This window comes from Leuresthes tenuis, unplaced genomic scaffold (genome assembly GCF_036924035.1).
Source record: "Leuresthes tenuis unplaced genomic scaffold, fLeuTen1.0.hap1 SCAF_14, whole genome shotgun sequence".
Classification (NCBI taxonomy): Eukaryota; Metazoa; Chordata; class Actinopteri; order Atheriniformes; family Atherinopsidae; genus Leuresthes; species Leuresthes tenuis.
Genome location: NW_027325368.1, coordinates 21,986,607 through 22,002,018, shown reverse-complemented (window position 1 = coordinate 22,002,018; position 15,412 = coordinate 21,986,607). Strand labels below are relative to the sequence as shown.

General features: G+C 45.7%; 2 protein-coding genes across 2 annotated transcripts; both read right to left on the bottom strand.

The window, feature by feature from the left end:
• Window positions 1-254: 254 nt before the first annotated feature.
• LOC140269356 (leukocyte cell-derived chemotaxin 1-like) lies at window positions 255-8,474 on the bottom strand. Its single transcript, XM_072364409.1, has 7 exons — window positions 8,364-8,474; window positions 7,995-8,135; window positions 6,529-6,669; window positions 5,908-6,021; window positions 2,251-2,401; window positions 1,768-1,877; window positions 255-1,166 (listed from the first exon to the last, which is right to left on the bottom strand). Exons 1-7 carry the CDS (start codon window positions 8,433-8,435, stop codon window positions 942-944), a joined length of 954 nt encoding a protein of 317 aa, XP_072220510.1. The 5' UTR covers window positions 8,436-8,474; the 3' UTR covers window positions 255-941.
• A 1,217-nt stretch (window positions 8,475-9,691) lies between these two features.
• LOC140268796 (protocadherin-8-like) lies at window positions 9,692-13,638 on the bottom strand. The gene is made up of 3 exons (XM_072363780.1): window positions 10,954-13,638; window positions 10,600-10,825; window positions 9,692-10,506 (listed from the first exon to the last, which is right to left on the bottom strand). The coding sequence occupies exons 1-3, from the start codon at window positions 13,408-13,410 to the stop codon at window positions 10,154-10,156; spliced, it is 3,036 nt and encodes a 1,011-aa protein (XP_072219881.1). The 5' UTR covers window positions 13,411-13,638; the 3' UTR covers window positions 9,692-10,153.
• Between the last annotated feature and the right edge of the window lie 1,774 nt (window positions 13,639-15,412).

Below are 15,412 nucleotides of genomic sequence, written 5' to 3'. Positions count from 1 at the left end.
GTCTTTAGTCTCATTAAAGAGTTCTAGAGCTGCAACTCTCACATTAAAGAACTCTGGAAACTTCTTTCTGCTCAGCCCTTTGGAGCAGCTACCAGATGTGACGCATTTAAAAAAAGTGCTTTTGATGGGAGTAACGGAAGAGAAAGAAGAAAGGTGTTCCCAAATAATCCAGCTGATACAGGCAAGATGCACAAACAAGTGGCACATACATCCGTTTCATCAATAACGGAATAAAGAAGGCTGACACGTAGAAGTTTACTTAGAAAAGTTTATTCAGTGATATTGCACTTTTGAGAAAATTTAGATGAAAGTTTTTGAGAGCAAGTGTACAGTACATTGTTTTAATAAAAGCTACTCATGAAGACAATGAAGCAGAGCGAGTGAACGCGGGAGTCGAAAATACTTTGCACTGGAATGATGAAAAGAAGCACGGAACAGATGCTATTTGAGTCAGCTGACTCAAAGCAAGCAGGGGCTGGTGCTCAGCTCAGTCATACAAGCTAGTCTGCTTTCTTTATGCATTTTAAATTTTAGAGTCAGTCAAAATTGGGGGGGGGGGGGGGCATTTCATAACCACATCTATATTTTCTAGATAGCATGTTGTGCTTTAGTTCTCAAGAAGCTAAATCAGTATTATGTTTTTAATAAGGCAGGCTGTGCCTTACCTTTCCATGCGAGATCGCAACCATCCCTGATTCTATTCCTTTCTTTACATCTATATTATGAGCACAGCTACCACTGCAAGCCATCTTGTACAAATCTGCTCAGGTCTCTACCTACAGCAGATAAGAATAAGTAGCATCCACCCCCCCTCCTTTTTTTTTTTTTTTCTTTCAGCTTTTTTTTTTTCTTTTCTCCCCTCTTTTTGAACCCCATGCCTTTTTTTTTTTTTTTTTTGTTCCCTCCTGAGCTCAGCCACCTCTCGAGGGAGCTGGGAGTTCCTACACCAGGCCAAGAATGCGTGCCACCCACCATTTGCAGGGCATGATCAACCTGCAGGCCACCCTGCAGCCTCTGTAGTGGTACGGCCAGGGATGGTACCCTTCCAGCGGCTCGCAGATCCTCTGGCAGTGGGGGTAGCTGCGACGGCACTCGTTGCAGCACACGCCCTGGTGGTCCAGCATGGGGTTGATGTCCATTGTGCCCTGCTCGCCCTCGAGACCTCGCTGAGACGAGCAGGGGGGAGAGAAGAGGACTAAAGTCAGACACTAACTTCTCACACTGCATGTTCAGCTCATTTCGAACCAATTAAATGTGTTTTTTTTAGCAGGCAGGATTGGGATGCAGCGATGTCAGATGTGGGTTTTCAGTGTGATGCTTGCTGTTTACCCCCCTCTGTAGTTGTCAGGATTGTGTTGGCGAGGCAGGGGGGGTTTCAGTCCCAGTGGAAGGGAGAGGGATTAGAGAAAGCAGGGCCCAACATAAGGGCGAGGATGTTTATCTGTGGGAGTCTGGGTGTGCTTAGCGGGGCAAAGGGGCCACAGAGGAGGAGGGGAGCGTTGTGGAATTATTCATACAGCCTCATTCCTGAAAGGAAAGCTTTAGACAGCCGCACACAGAAAACGCACCCACTCAGATTCGCAGTGACAATCTGGGTCTCTCTGCCATGACCCCGGCATCTGCTGCCGCTCCTGCAGCTGTGAGAAACTCTCCTCGGGAAAAGCCTTCTCAGGTAGCCCTCGGATCCAAACGGACAGCTTCGGATGCTGTGGCCACATGCAAACGCGAGTAAGAGAGAAGGAACGTGTGAGTTTGTTTGTGACTCACCTGATAGGGGTTCTCCGGGTTGAACTCTGCCTCCACGTCCTCGTAGTCCTCATCCCCCCCAGCTGCCTGGCGCCGCTTGCGGGGAACATCCCTCCTCTTCTTCTGGCCGCCTGAACACATCACAGTGTCAATATCTGACAGCAGTGCTGCTAATGTGGCACAGCTCCTCATTGAACAGACGTTTCTCTGGCAGCATTTAGAAATCCTTGGATGTATTGAAATAAAATTGTGTTCTGGAAACTAATGACCTTGCGGCATGCCAAATAATTGTACACTCAGTAGCTCTGAAACTTCAAAAGGACTCCTGCTTTTCCTATTAGCCTGTTTTTCTCTCTGAAACTTAAACAGATGTTAAATAGAATTGCTTGAGACTATTTGAGCCATATCCTCTTTGTTTTGAGTAAACATTTGCATAGTCTTTTTTTTTTTTTTCTCTCTCTTCATTTCAGAGTTTAGAATCTTTAGCACAAGCTGCCTGCTTACTGGTTGAGTAGGTGGGACGGAGCCAGAAGATTGGCAGGTCTCCACACAGGTCCTTGATCTTGTTGCTGAGGAAGGTGGGGTCAGAGAGGGGCGTGTCAGCCGCCACCCAGATCAGATCATCCTCAAACTTTGCCGGCATCACTTCGTCCTCCTTTAGGGGGAAAAATAGTTGAGGCATATTCTAAAGCAAACTTCCCGTGAAGCAAATACCTGTCTGCTGAGGTTGTAACGTCATACTTATTTATGTAGCTTGTCAACAGCCTTTAAATAGCCCACACTCTTTGCATCCTGTCCAAGTCTAATCCGCATTAATAGTGTTCTGTTAGTGGTCCTGATAAAAACATGAAATCAAGCAGTAAGACAGAAGCCCTCAAGGCTTCTGAATATAGATTCCCTTTGCGGTAACATTTAGCTGCATACACAGTGTCAGGACTCATCAGCATCTGAGGGAAAGAAGTGATTTAATCTCCTGAATTTACTGGATTCTGCAGTTTGACTAATGAGGTTTCCAGAGGAAAGACTGTGTAAACATACGAACTCAGTATCCACAGCCTATAGGTGAAGGAGGAATTCTGTTGGGAGGATCTTGCCCACAGGCGTTTTTTTGCTGAGAGCTGCACTGCACTAGCCACCACCATGTTTGGAAACCTTTCAGAAATGCTGCTGCATTTTTTTTCTTCCAGCTCAAATGATTTGCTGGAGGGACAAATAAAAGCAGGGGGTCCTTCTTCACTGCTCGACTGACTGATAAGAGTTTATCTGACCCACTCTCTCTGGATGGAGACGCATGTTTGTGTGTTTCTCTCTGTATTTCTGCGTGTGTGCTTATCTAACCCATATTTGCCATCACTCTAAATTATAGCAAATGACCAGCCTGCAGCAACCATTATAACAACATCTCCATGTCTCCAGACTCACACAGATATGCACACACACACACAGTGTACAAATGATCATTTATGAGGCAAAGAGAAGCAATAACACAAACACACACAAAAGCACAAATGTGAAATAAATGATCGTTTATGAGGCAGACAGAGGCAATAAGAGCAGCCTAGCGTGATAATTAATTGTGTTGTTGTGTGTGAGCATGTGAGTGTTTATGCAAGTATACGTCCGTGAGAGCAATTCTGGTGATGTGGATTTATGTGGATGTGAGGTTTACCCAGAACTAAATGATTTTAATTATCAGAAGGCTTCAATTGAACAATCACAAGCTGTGGTGTGTTTCGTGGTAAACAATCCTCACACAGTATGTGTACTGCTTTGTGCGTGTGTTTCAGTGTGTGTTTTCACTAAGAACGCACACGTGAAAATTAACTTCATGAACCAATTACGTCATTAGCTTGAATATCTCAGCACACATGAACATTATATGTAAAGCAACAAAAATACCGTAGTCCAACAGTACAATAGGAATACTTATTTTTTTTAGGATTTATACTTCAAATTCTGTAAGACACCATTTTAACAAGTATGTTTGGTTTGCTGATTTTGAAATTCTGGTTTACTAATTAAAGAACCAGATAACTGTAACTACTGAGAACACAGCAATGAATTGATCTAAATGTTAATATTAGTTTTCTAACATTAGCAAATGCTGATGAATAAAAGACTTTAAATTTGTGCTGCTTGTCTTGTGGGTTAGCATGCTAACTTTAGCTAATTAGCCTAAAGAAAGCTATAGCTAACTAATGGGAATGTTGTATTTTACAAACAAAGTCAAGTTAAATAGCAAATTAGACTTGATGGTGTCGGGTGGTAAAGTTAAGGAATCATCATGATTATGACTGATGCAGCGTCTGCCATATTTTCTGACAATTAGATGAGCACAGATTTAGTCCATCAAGTAGGATTCATTCACTGGAAGTAAAAAAGATCCACCCTAGTTTTACGAGTTGATTTTTTTGTTGTTGTTGTTGTTGTTTGAAAGAGACGTTTAGAGAAGAGAAGTTTATGTTTTGTTTTAAGTATCTGCATTTTAAAATAATGCATTGTCATCTGGCGCTGAGGAGTCTTGAGGCTAAAAACCAAGCTAGTAGTTACTTTGGTCCACAGGCCAAAAAAGACAGTAAAATCTTGGGTTTAGCTTATTCTATAGGTCAAATTCACCATCCTGTCAATTTGGAAAAATGGAAGAGTTTAGAGGTATATTTGAAGCCACAAAACAACATTTTTTTCTAATCTAAACCTAACCAAGTAACTTGTTTTGGTGTATGAGCCTAACCAAAGCAGTAGTTGCATTAAGTATAGCATGGATGATGGCTGATCTGAGCACCAGACCATATCAGCCGATTCCCTTCTGTGCATTTGATTTGCAAATCTTACATGGAGTGCTGCTGTTGCTTTTCTACCTCCTCAGCAAGCTGCTTTGCAACCCACCTGTACCCCAGCTCCTCCATTTTAAGCTATGTTTGACTAAATCACTGTCAACTTGTTATGCTGCTCTGTGCTGTCTTCTGTGGATCTTTGCTACCCCTCTTCTTGCTTTATGCATTCCATGTTTCCATGAAAGGGCAAAAAGGTCCCACAGCATAACCACAGAGATACATTATGAATGTTATTAACAATATAATGAGCTTTTTTAAATAAAATGGTCCATACTGAACTAAAGTTATATGAAAATTATTCTGGTGGCAAATGAGACATGAACACTAGTCCCCTGGATAAAAGTTTTTGACTAATTCACTCTGCCACCACATCCCTCTACCACTGAAAATTAATTATGTGACTTTTCTGTCTGCAGAGCTGATTCAACCTGACACTTATGAACACCATTAGACATGAACTGATAAAACAAATGAGGAATTTATTTTGTGTAACTACATTCTTCGCTTTCATGTGAGCCCGAGCTGGAAGGTCTAATAGAACACCAGTAGGTTTTGAGACATTTCAAATTGGAGTGGAAGATGAATAGATGAACAACCTATACTTATGTTCAAAAGAATATACAACATCAAGTTGTCATAAGAGCACCTGCAAGTGAAATATCAAAGCTGTGTCCCTTAAGGTGATTGTGGCATAGCAGAAAGAATGTATTTCAGCCCTGACTGTGAGGATTTCAAACCCTCACCAAGTAGTTTAATGATAATATTGCCTGAACCCAACCAGGAAATAACATAGTATTGTAATGTGTTGCTGTGTTGAAATGCCACCAAGGAAACCAGTGAAATGGCATCCATTAAGGGCACGGTAGAGTTGTAGAAGAGAATGTATTCCTGCCATAGCCATGGTCGTTTTCTGCAGTATCCCGAATCAATCAACCCAACCAGGAAGTGACAAAAGTTTTTAGAAAAAGTGTTAAATGTAAATCAGAAGTGAAAAAAGCAGTTTCCATATATGGGTGTTGGACTCATGTCCCATGGTTGAAATGCTGTTTGTAACTGAACTGTCTGCCACAGCTCTCAAATGAGTCATATTTCCCTCCTGCCGCATGTAGGGTCACTAGTTCATAGGCAGACCATGGCTTGTACTCAAGGGTATAAATAAACGACCTTTAACTGATTTGGTTATTTTGTTGAAGGACTCGTTAGACCAAAGCCGTTCATTAAAGTTCAGGGATTTTATGTTTCTACATTGAATAGGAGCCTTTAGAGACTGCAAATGCACATTGGCAGCATGGAGAAAAATGCCATAACACAAAGAAGATCAACCCACCAGGTCAAATGTCATTGAGTCCTTGTTCAGTGTTTCCACATCGGGCAGGCGAGCTTTCACCTGGGTCTTGATGTAGCACTTTTCTCCTCCTGAAAACCGGATTCCTGTGATTCCCTGGAAAAGTTGGGAGGCATCAAAGAAAAAAAACTCTAATTTATTAAGTGTTGTAACTGTTTTTAACAAAGTTGGGGACTTTACCCATTTATACACTATATATAATATATATATATATATATATATATATATATATTTGTGTGTGTGTGCGTGCGTGTGTGTGTGTGTGTGTGTGTGTACACAATCACAGAGAAATTGTGATTAAAGGTCAAAATTTTAATAGTTAAAAGGCTAAAACTGCTGCTTCACTTGTCTGATTGGCCTGATTGGGGCACTTTAATTAAAGGTCAAAAACCACCAGTCTGAATGATGAAAATTAGGGGGACAATGCATCTTGACACTGATTATTCCTGAGGGGAAAGCATGTCTCCTTGTTCTTAATTTCTCTGCTGTGGTGATGAGCCAATCTCCCCTCCAGGGCTTTTAATGTTTCAACCAATCTGATTGACTCTTCTGATGCTCAAACCAGCCTCCTGATATTTTTCTATTACTTTCAATCGAACTCACAATCTCAAAGTCTTGGACCTCCACCGCCTCATCCGCCCCACTGCTGGTGCTGAATGTCTCCATGTTACTGGCTGTGTCGATCTCCATTGAGCCCTCCTCCACTTTGCCATTGATGCTCATGCTGTAGTGGACGTTGTAGACCTGCAGACACACATACACACAAAATTTCAGACTGGCATGTAAGGTATGAGAGTACTGAGAGTCACCCCACCCCCCTGGCGCCCCCCCTTGCACTCTTTCTCTCCTTCACCCTCTTTTATTAATCTCACCCTGTGACTTTTTCTCACATGTACCAGCCTATTTTTCTCAAATACGCTTTCAGACACACATTCATTCAAACTTGGTCTGAGGGGTACAATCCTTGCAGCTTGCAGTAATGAAATTGCCCCTCTGCAGAGCCACATTTTACCTCTCGTCCTTTACACCTCTTGCCCCTGGAGCATCAGCCGGACCAGAGAGGCCCTCCCCACCCCTCTTCACTACCCCCCACCCTGTTAGGATCCTTTAACACACCACATGCAGCACAACGCCTCCATTCACAAAGCTCCGCCTCAAACTGTACCACAGGAAAAAAAGCATTTGCTTCATATATTACTCTTTTCTTACACTGCAAAAAGAAAAAAAAAGGAAAAAAACTTTTCCATTGAAACAAGTTACAAAATCAATGAATGATAACTGAAAACAGCTTGTTTAAAAAATGTCTGTGAAATACCTTTTTTACTAATTGAATTAAATTAGACTTTGTTAATCCTAAAAGGGAAACTTTAGCATTGCAATACAGAAAAATCATAGTTATTAGGCTTTATGAACAGTCATTGTGTAAGGCTATTGATTTTGGCAGGAATGACCTCCATTAATGTTGTTTATTGCAATAGAACTGAAAAAGCCTCTGGCTGAACACATTCATATGGAGGATGTACAGTGTTGTCCTTCATGTCCATCAACTTGTGCAGCATTCCTCTTTGCATTATCACATTTCACTCTTTATTATATGTCACATCTAACAAAATGTGGAGGTGCCAGGGAAACAAAGGAATCAGATGTTACGCATTGAGTTTTATGCTGAAAGTCTTAAGGGACTGTGCTAGATCTTACATTTCCTCATATGTTTGATTGTGTTTAAATAAAATAAGACCACACTGAGTGATTTTGTTCAGTTTCAATTTAAAAAAATCTGTATCATCATCCCCACAGCAGGTCAAATATAACTGCTGAACTAGCAAGTTGATTAGTCATGTCTTTCACTTTAAACATCTTAAAGGAAGTTCTAATTTCCACAGCATTAGAATATCTTTTTCATGTTTAAAAAAACAAACAAACGTCTCATACATGGGCTACTTTTGAATAATATAGTTGAACTCTTTCTTTCAGACTACTTTCACACAATCTAAGCTTTTCTTTTCTTTAGCAGAGTAACATTTCCTCTCATAGTAATAGAAGAAGAGAGAATAAAATGTCACACTTACGTGTCTGTCGTTGTTGTTCCAGAAGTAGAAAGCCCCGACTGCTCCCAGCAGCAGCAGGAGAGCCCCGGCAATGAGCACCGCGATGCCGGCCTTCACAAGGCGGCCGGTGGTGGCTGGCTTCACCGCCACAGCGGAGTAGGCCTGCACGGCAAAGCAAGCGAGTTAGAAAAGAACTCAGTAGGTCTAACAGCTTCGTAACAAGAACATTCTCAAACAGTGTTGTCCACTAAGAGTCCATGTCCAGCTTTTGAAAGATCAACGCAGCGTCGGACTTTTTTCTGTTGGCCCCTGACTGACCCCAACGGGCGCACAATAACTTTACATTATGGGCCCTGATAGACTGGGCTGTATTAGGCTGAAGAAACTCACCGGAGGCATAAACTGATGCAGGTCCTCTGGTCCCGCAGATGCAATCGGTACTTTCTCTGAGCTCCCAGCCATGACTGCAGCCACACAACCGAACACCTGAGGAAACCCAACTCCACTAACACCCCCCCCCCCCTCCCCCATTTCTCTCACTCTCAGGGGAGGAGGAGGCAGAGGAAAGGCTCACCTCTCTCACACTCGTCCGTTTCTTTGCCGTCGTCCACAAACTGCGTTTTTTCGGCTCTCCTAACTTTAAGCAAAAGAGTATAGTGCAAGTTCCAGCTGATCATCAACTTACACGAGGAGAGCACTAATGCATTCACAAGTTTCCTCCTTTCTGTACAAAAAAACAGTAATGATTTTTCTTTCCTCCTTTGAAGATCATAGACTGCTCATGTAACTTTCATGAGTTTGATCCATCTGTGATCCTCAGAAATTCATATCGTTAGGCTTCATGACAACCTTAGAGGGTAGACGAGAACCTATTCAGCTATAAGGATGATTTTCAAGGATGGGTGAGCTTTTCTCTTCATCACACCTTTCTACAAACGGCTTTAAGGCAAAGACACCCCCCACCCCACCCCACCCCACCCAATACACCCAGACGGCAGATATATGTGTATAGCCGTGTACCAAAAACTTATCTGCTATAGTTGGGCATATTCTGACCCTTTGAACTACTTCCCTGTATATTCTTCTTCGCCGTCCAGAGCAGCGCTGTTATTAAAATTCCTTGAATCCATGAATGATAATGGCGGGATTACGTAAAGGACGCACGATGCGCATTTGGCAGCTTGACAAAGAAAAAAAGAAACAAAAAAAGAATTCCTGACAGAAACACAAGAATATTTCCTCTTCAGGACAACCTGTTTGACAAAAAGCACTGGTGTATTTGGATGCGGATGTGCGCTTTCAGACTTGTTCCACGACGCTTTGTTTGGCAAAAAAAAAAAAGTTAATACGCTTTTACGCAGTGTCGTACATGTAAAATTTTAACATGTATGTAAATGAGTCGTCACGCATGAGTACAGTGTGTCATGGCTGTTTTGTATGTGTGTGTGTTTGGGCTAGGCTGTGTGTAGGATGAAGGAGTCATTTGCTCCAAAACCTTGGCGTCTGTTTTGGCATCTCACCAGCAAAATTCACAGAAGGGGGAAAAAAATTAACTGACCTTCCTCAGTGGGCTGCAAGGACGGAGGCTCGTGCTGCATTAACAGCGACGCCTGTTGGCTTTTACAGACTGGTCTCATGCTCCTGCACTCACATCATCCTTTGGAACAAACACTTCACACTTATGTTCATAAGAGTATTTCAAAGTTTATTTCCTTCCTCCAGAATATTGTGATGAATAAAAAACAAACAAAAAAAAACATCTGTACACTGAATTATTGCATTCAAATGACTTCACTGTTGTCAACTTGATACATTTTGAGTCACCAGCCCTCAAAACTGAACACTCTCTGGGGCATTTAAATAGTAAGCATGCTTAGGGATTGGTAGTTACATGTATTTACACATCTTTGCTTAATTATCTCTTTTATAAAAAATAAATCTCTTTATGTACAAATCTTGCATATGATACACTTCACGACCAACAAACCTCTTTAAAGTGATTGAACAAACTTCAAATGTGGCTTTTACATTAAAAAAGAAACACACAAATATCAGGGCAAACGTATATGTGCACACTCCCCACGACAAATAACTTCAAATAGTCTCTCATTGTCAATAACACTTAAATTAAATCTTTGAATAGATTATACATTTCTTTGAGACTGTGTGTGTGTGCCGTCCTAGACGTCATTGTTGGGACAGTGCGTTGGGGTGGGGGTGTAAACAGGAATGGTTATGTCACTGATCTCCTGCACCCTGACAGGTCTGGGTGGGGTGACGAGCACGTAGTCGTACTCTCTGTCCAGCACCTTCTCGTACACACTCTGTAGCCCCACCGTTTTGGGGATGTGGGCCTGGTAGTAGTTGTCCCTGCGATGGGGGTCCCGGGGCAGCGAGGCCGTTTTGGGAAGGCTGCTGAAAGAAGAGAGAGTCGGAGCTGGGGAGGGGGCCGCGTTGGCTCTTACCGCTGAGGGGCTCCAGCATCGATCAGAGTGACCCAGGACTTTACACTCACTGGTGCAAGCCCATAGAGCTGAAAGAGGGGTGCAAGAAAGAGATGTTAGAGTTGACTAACACTCCCATTTCATGTCCATTTAAGTTTTCCCCTTTTTTCCCCTTCTCTTACCATTTTGACCCCCCATGGGAGGAACCACCGCCCCATCTTTCTTCAGGCCAGTGTCTCCACTGACATCACTGTCACTATCATTGAAGTCACTGTCCCCCTTGCCACTGTCTTTGCCACTGAAGGCTGGATCCCTGGCAGAGATGGTGGTGTAAGAGTTACCCTTCCAGATGGTGATCGGCCTCACAGCCTCCTTACCATTCCCGTAGCCAGGCAGAGTGGAGTAGCCCTGCAGGGGACAAAAGAGAGAAAACACAGGTCACTGCCTGCCTAATGAAAACACAGACTGCTCATTATTGTGCGTCACCCCACACCTCACCCCCCTGCTGAGCTGTCTGTCCCAAAGGAGCATCTCACCTCGTGTTTAGTCCCTCTGAGCTTGCTGTTGTTGTCAGAGTCATAAACACAGGGCACCTCGCTGCCGTCCTCTGAGGCCGAGCACATGTCGCTACCCCCGGGGTGAGCAGGGGTGAAACCACCCGGCTGGCTGGTGTACGAATGTCCGTCAAAGCCCTCCCCTCCCCCGGCCCCGTGAAGGGGCAGAAGCGGGTTGTCCACCACGTGGTTCCTACCCCGCTCAAGCGTGCCCTTCTCCCCGTACGAGTCGCTGTCTTCCCCACTTTTGTCCCGCTTGCGCCGGTTGCAGGTGGTAGCGATGAGGATGATGGCGAGCAGCAGGAGGGTGCAGCTCCCCGCGAGGACAACGATAATCACCACCGACAGGTCCCACTGCGCGAACGCCTCGTCCCCGCCGCCCGGCTGGTACAATGTCCTGTCGCTAGGCGGGGAGCCAGCGATGATGAGGAAATGAAGTGTGGCAGTGGAGGTGAGCGCGGGCCGCCCGTTGTCACTCACCGTCACGGTCACGCTCAGTGTTTCATCCACGTCGTGGCTCAGAACCTGGCTGAGGTAGATCTCCCCTGTGGCTTTGTTAACGGAGAACACGGATGGCTCACCGGTGGCCAACCCATAGGACAGCTCAGAGTTCACGCCTTCATCCGCATCCCGTGCGTCCACCCGGGTGATGACGTAGCCGGTCGGTGAGTCCCGGGGCAGGAGGACTTCTGCGGAGCCGTTATTGAGAGCCGGCTGGATGATGACCGGTGCGTTATCATTCTGGTCCACTATCCTCACATAGACGTTAGCGCTGCCGGACAGGGGCGGAGAGCCGCTGTCGCTGGCGGTGATTCGGAGCTCCATCTGTTTCATCACCTCATAGTTGAAGCTGCGGAGCGCGTAAAGCGACCCGCTGGCGGGGTCCAGCGACACGAAAGTGGAAATGGGGGAACCCATGACATAAGTGTCAGCAAGTTTGTAGCTGACCTTCCCATTTGAACCCATGTCCATGTCTCGCGCCACGACTGTGGTGATGTACGCGCCAGGCGCGTTGTTTTCCACCACGGCCACCTCATACACGGGCTTACTGAACACCGGGGCATTATCGTTCTCATCAGTCAGCCTGATGGTGTACTGAGTGATGGTTCTGAAGGGAGGCGAGCCCAGATCCTCCGCCACGACTGTTAGGTTATATTCGGGGATTTTCTCGCGGTCCAGTGGGCTGGTGCTCACGATCATGAAGCTGTCCTCATACGCCTGCTGCAGTCTGAAGTGATCGTGTCCATACAGTGTGCAGTGCACCTGCCCGTTAGCGCCAGAGTCTCTGTCCGAGGTGCTGACCAGAGCTACGAAACTCTCTCTGGCTGCCGCCTCAGTGATGTACGCTATTCCCGCCGTTATGGACGTCATGGGGGTGATTGAAATCTCCGGTGCATTATCATTAACGTCCTGCACCTGCACTACGATTTTGCACATGGCCGGGCTCGGGTTCGGACCCAAGTCTGTGGCCTGTACGTCAAACTCGTAAGTGTTCTTACTTTCAAAGTCAACAGGACTCTCCAGAGTGAGCCGCCCGGTTTTCCTGTCCACTCTGAAGAGATGACGTATCTCAGGGGGCACCTGGTTACCAAACCCGTACACCACCTCGCCGTTCAGCCCCTCGTCCGGGTCCTCAGCGTTCAGGTCCAGTAGGAGGGAGCCCACAGGCGCGTCTTCGGGCAGGTCCACGGAGAAGCTGTTCCTGTCGAACACGGGGCTGTTGTCGTTGTAGTCTTTCACCTTGATGTTTATGCGCGTTGTTCCGCTGCGGGACGGGTTGCCGCCGTCCATGGCGACCAGCTCCAGCGCGTAAGAGGCTTGCGTCTCCCGGTCCAGCTCCTTCATGAGCACCAGCTCCGCATATTTAACCCCGTCGGCCCTGCTGAGCACGTCGATTGAGAAGTGGCTGTTGACGGAGATCTGGTAGCTTTGGATGTAGTTTACCCCAACATCCTCATCCACGGCAAAGTCCAGCGGGATCCGCGTACCCACCGCTGTGTTCTCGGAGATCTCCAGACTCGACTCTTTTCGGGGGAACTCGGGGGAGTTGTCGTTGATGTCCTTGACCTCCACCTCTACGTGGATGAGTTTGAACTGTTCTTTAGAGAAGCTGACCACGTCGAAAGCGATGAGACAGTGTAGGGTGTGTTTGCAGATCCGCTCTCTGTCTATCCTCTCCCCGATGGTCAGCTGCCCGTCGCTCTCCCTCAAACGGATGAAAGACGAGTTGAACTGTTTCATCATCCTGAAATTGTTCCTGAAGCCTGTCGAGGAAGAGGGAGTGGAGGAGATGTCCTTGGCCAAGTTTCCAATCACCGTCCCCGGTGCATCTTCCTCAAATGTCTGATATTTTACCGTCTTTCCTCGTGTGACAGCAGCCAAGCTCGCCAAAGAGACGCACACGAACACTAACAGCCCGTTCCACCCTATATCTCCCATCTTGACACAGTCTCTCCCAAGATATTCTGGAAATTCAACAAACTGTCCTCACAGTCCAACTTAGAGTTTAAACAAAACACGTCTGGAAAAAAAGAAGCTGTTTCCGCCCTTTTGTCGACTATCCGCGGCTAAATTTTGTTAGTACAAAGCCTGTGATGAATATTCCAAATGCCTGCTAATGCGCACTCTGGATGCGCTCCGCTCTGTCTCTGCTGGAGGTGTGATGCTCTCTCAGCGCAAGCGGGCTGCAGTGTCTGCAGGAGGGTTTATACGGCGAGGCATGCAAATGAGCCTCACTGTGACCAATCCGGGCTTTGAGATGAAAGGGGGGAGAAAAAGGGGGTCTTCTCTGAGACCTCTAAACCCTGTTTAGAGATTCCTGGACTGTACGGAGAAACTTGGCACCCAATATGCGGGCTAAACGCGGGGTTTGATTTAATACTGCCATAGTTCCCGTTACTTGTTTATGTTCCTCGGGCCGTTAAATGAGTCTGCGCACCGACTCATTGTGTGTGTGTGTGTGTGTGTGTTTGGGGGGGGGGGGTGGGGGGGGGGGGGGTATAGAGATGCGCAGTGTCCCTGAGCTAGAGGACAAAGCATTTGAATAAGAGTGTCTGTTCAGGCTGCCTTTCCTCTAAAAGCGTTTCAGTGTAAAGACATTTATGCTTAAACGCTCTTCAGTTAGATACTCACACGTGTGTCCATGCGTGTAACCCACTAGAGACAAGTCAGCCACTGACAGTCTGTCCCAGTGACCTCTCCACCTCTGATTCAGGAGAAGAAAACTTCCAAGCGTTCAAGAATATGACACGATTTGCCCTTTTCTCCAACCTCAGAGCGCCCTGATCGACTCGGTCAGACAGATAGGATTTCTTACAGCCTCGTTTACTTTTGATAGATTCATAATGCTGAGGCAGCTTAAAGAGCCAGGCTATCAAAAGAATGTGGCGTAACTGGTGGTAGCAGCGTCACATTAGCCCTCATTTTATTCACATTAATACATTCCATGAATTTGCTGTGCATTCATCCCCCTGGTGTCCTGTAATCCAGTAATTGTTTGCTTAAAAGATAATATCTTCAGCAAGAAAGGGACTACATCCACTTTAGCATTGATTTTATTCTAATTCACTCTCAGCTCAGATCGGTTCACGAGATGTCTCGTGTGCGCAGCAGAGAGAGACAGAGGGGGGATTTTCTTAAAAAAATGCCCGGTTTAGCATGCGACTCTCCATGGCCTCGGCTACCAGAACAGAGAGGCGCAGGTGAAGACAACACGCACACACACTCGCAGTCTTTACCCGTTACAAATGGGATTTGGCTGTAAACGCAGGAGGGATTTATCAGGATTTCAATAGTGAGATTATATCAAAGACCCATGAAGCCCTCGTTAGTAGCAGCGGGATAATGGCGTGGCAGGGTCTCCTTTTGCAGTCGTCCTCGCTGGCATTGTGGCCCCTGAGTCTGTCTGTGGGGGCCCTAACCCCCCCTGGCTCTACGCAGCCCTCTGCCTAACTGCAGCATAATGAGGCAAAGCCACATGTAGCCCTTTGTGCCCCCCCACCCCCTTCTCTAGACCTGGTTCACAGTTCCTTTCATTACATGGAAATGGGAGACGAATTGGCCCCGACATCAGGGTCCCTCTTATTAAAATACATTTAGGGGTGAAACCGGGGCCCCGTTACGGGTCTTGAAGAGATTTTCTCATTCTTCCCATTGGACTCATTCTCTCTCATTCAACCCAGCCCCTCACGTGCACACGCCCAGTTTTTTTTTAAGGGCAACACTTGCCTTGCAGTAGAGGCTAATATCACTTGGCATGTTCTCTAAAGAACCCATCTGCCACAGAAAGTCAAATAGAAGACACCTGAATGATCCACAAAGAGCAGGCTTATTTAGAACTGTCTGAATGGAGCAGACATTAGTCTGTGATTAGTTGACGTCAACGGTAACTGTTTTCAATCACGCAGGTTTGAATGAAGACATTAGCTCATGAATTGATAAG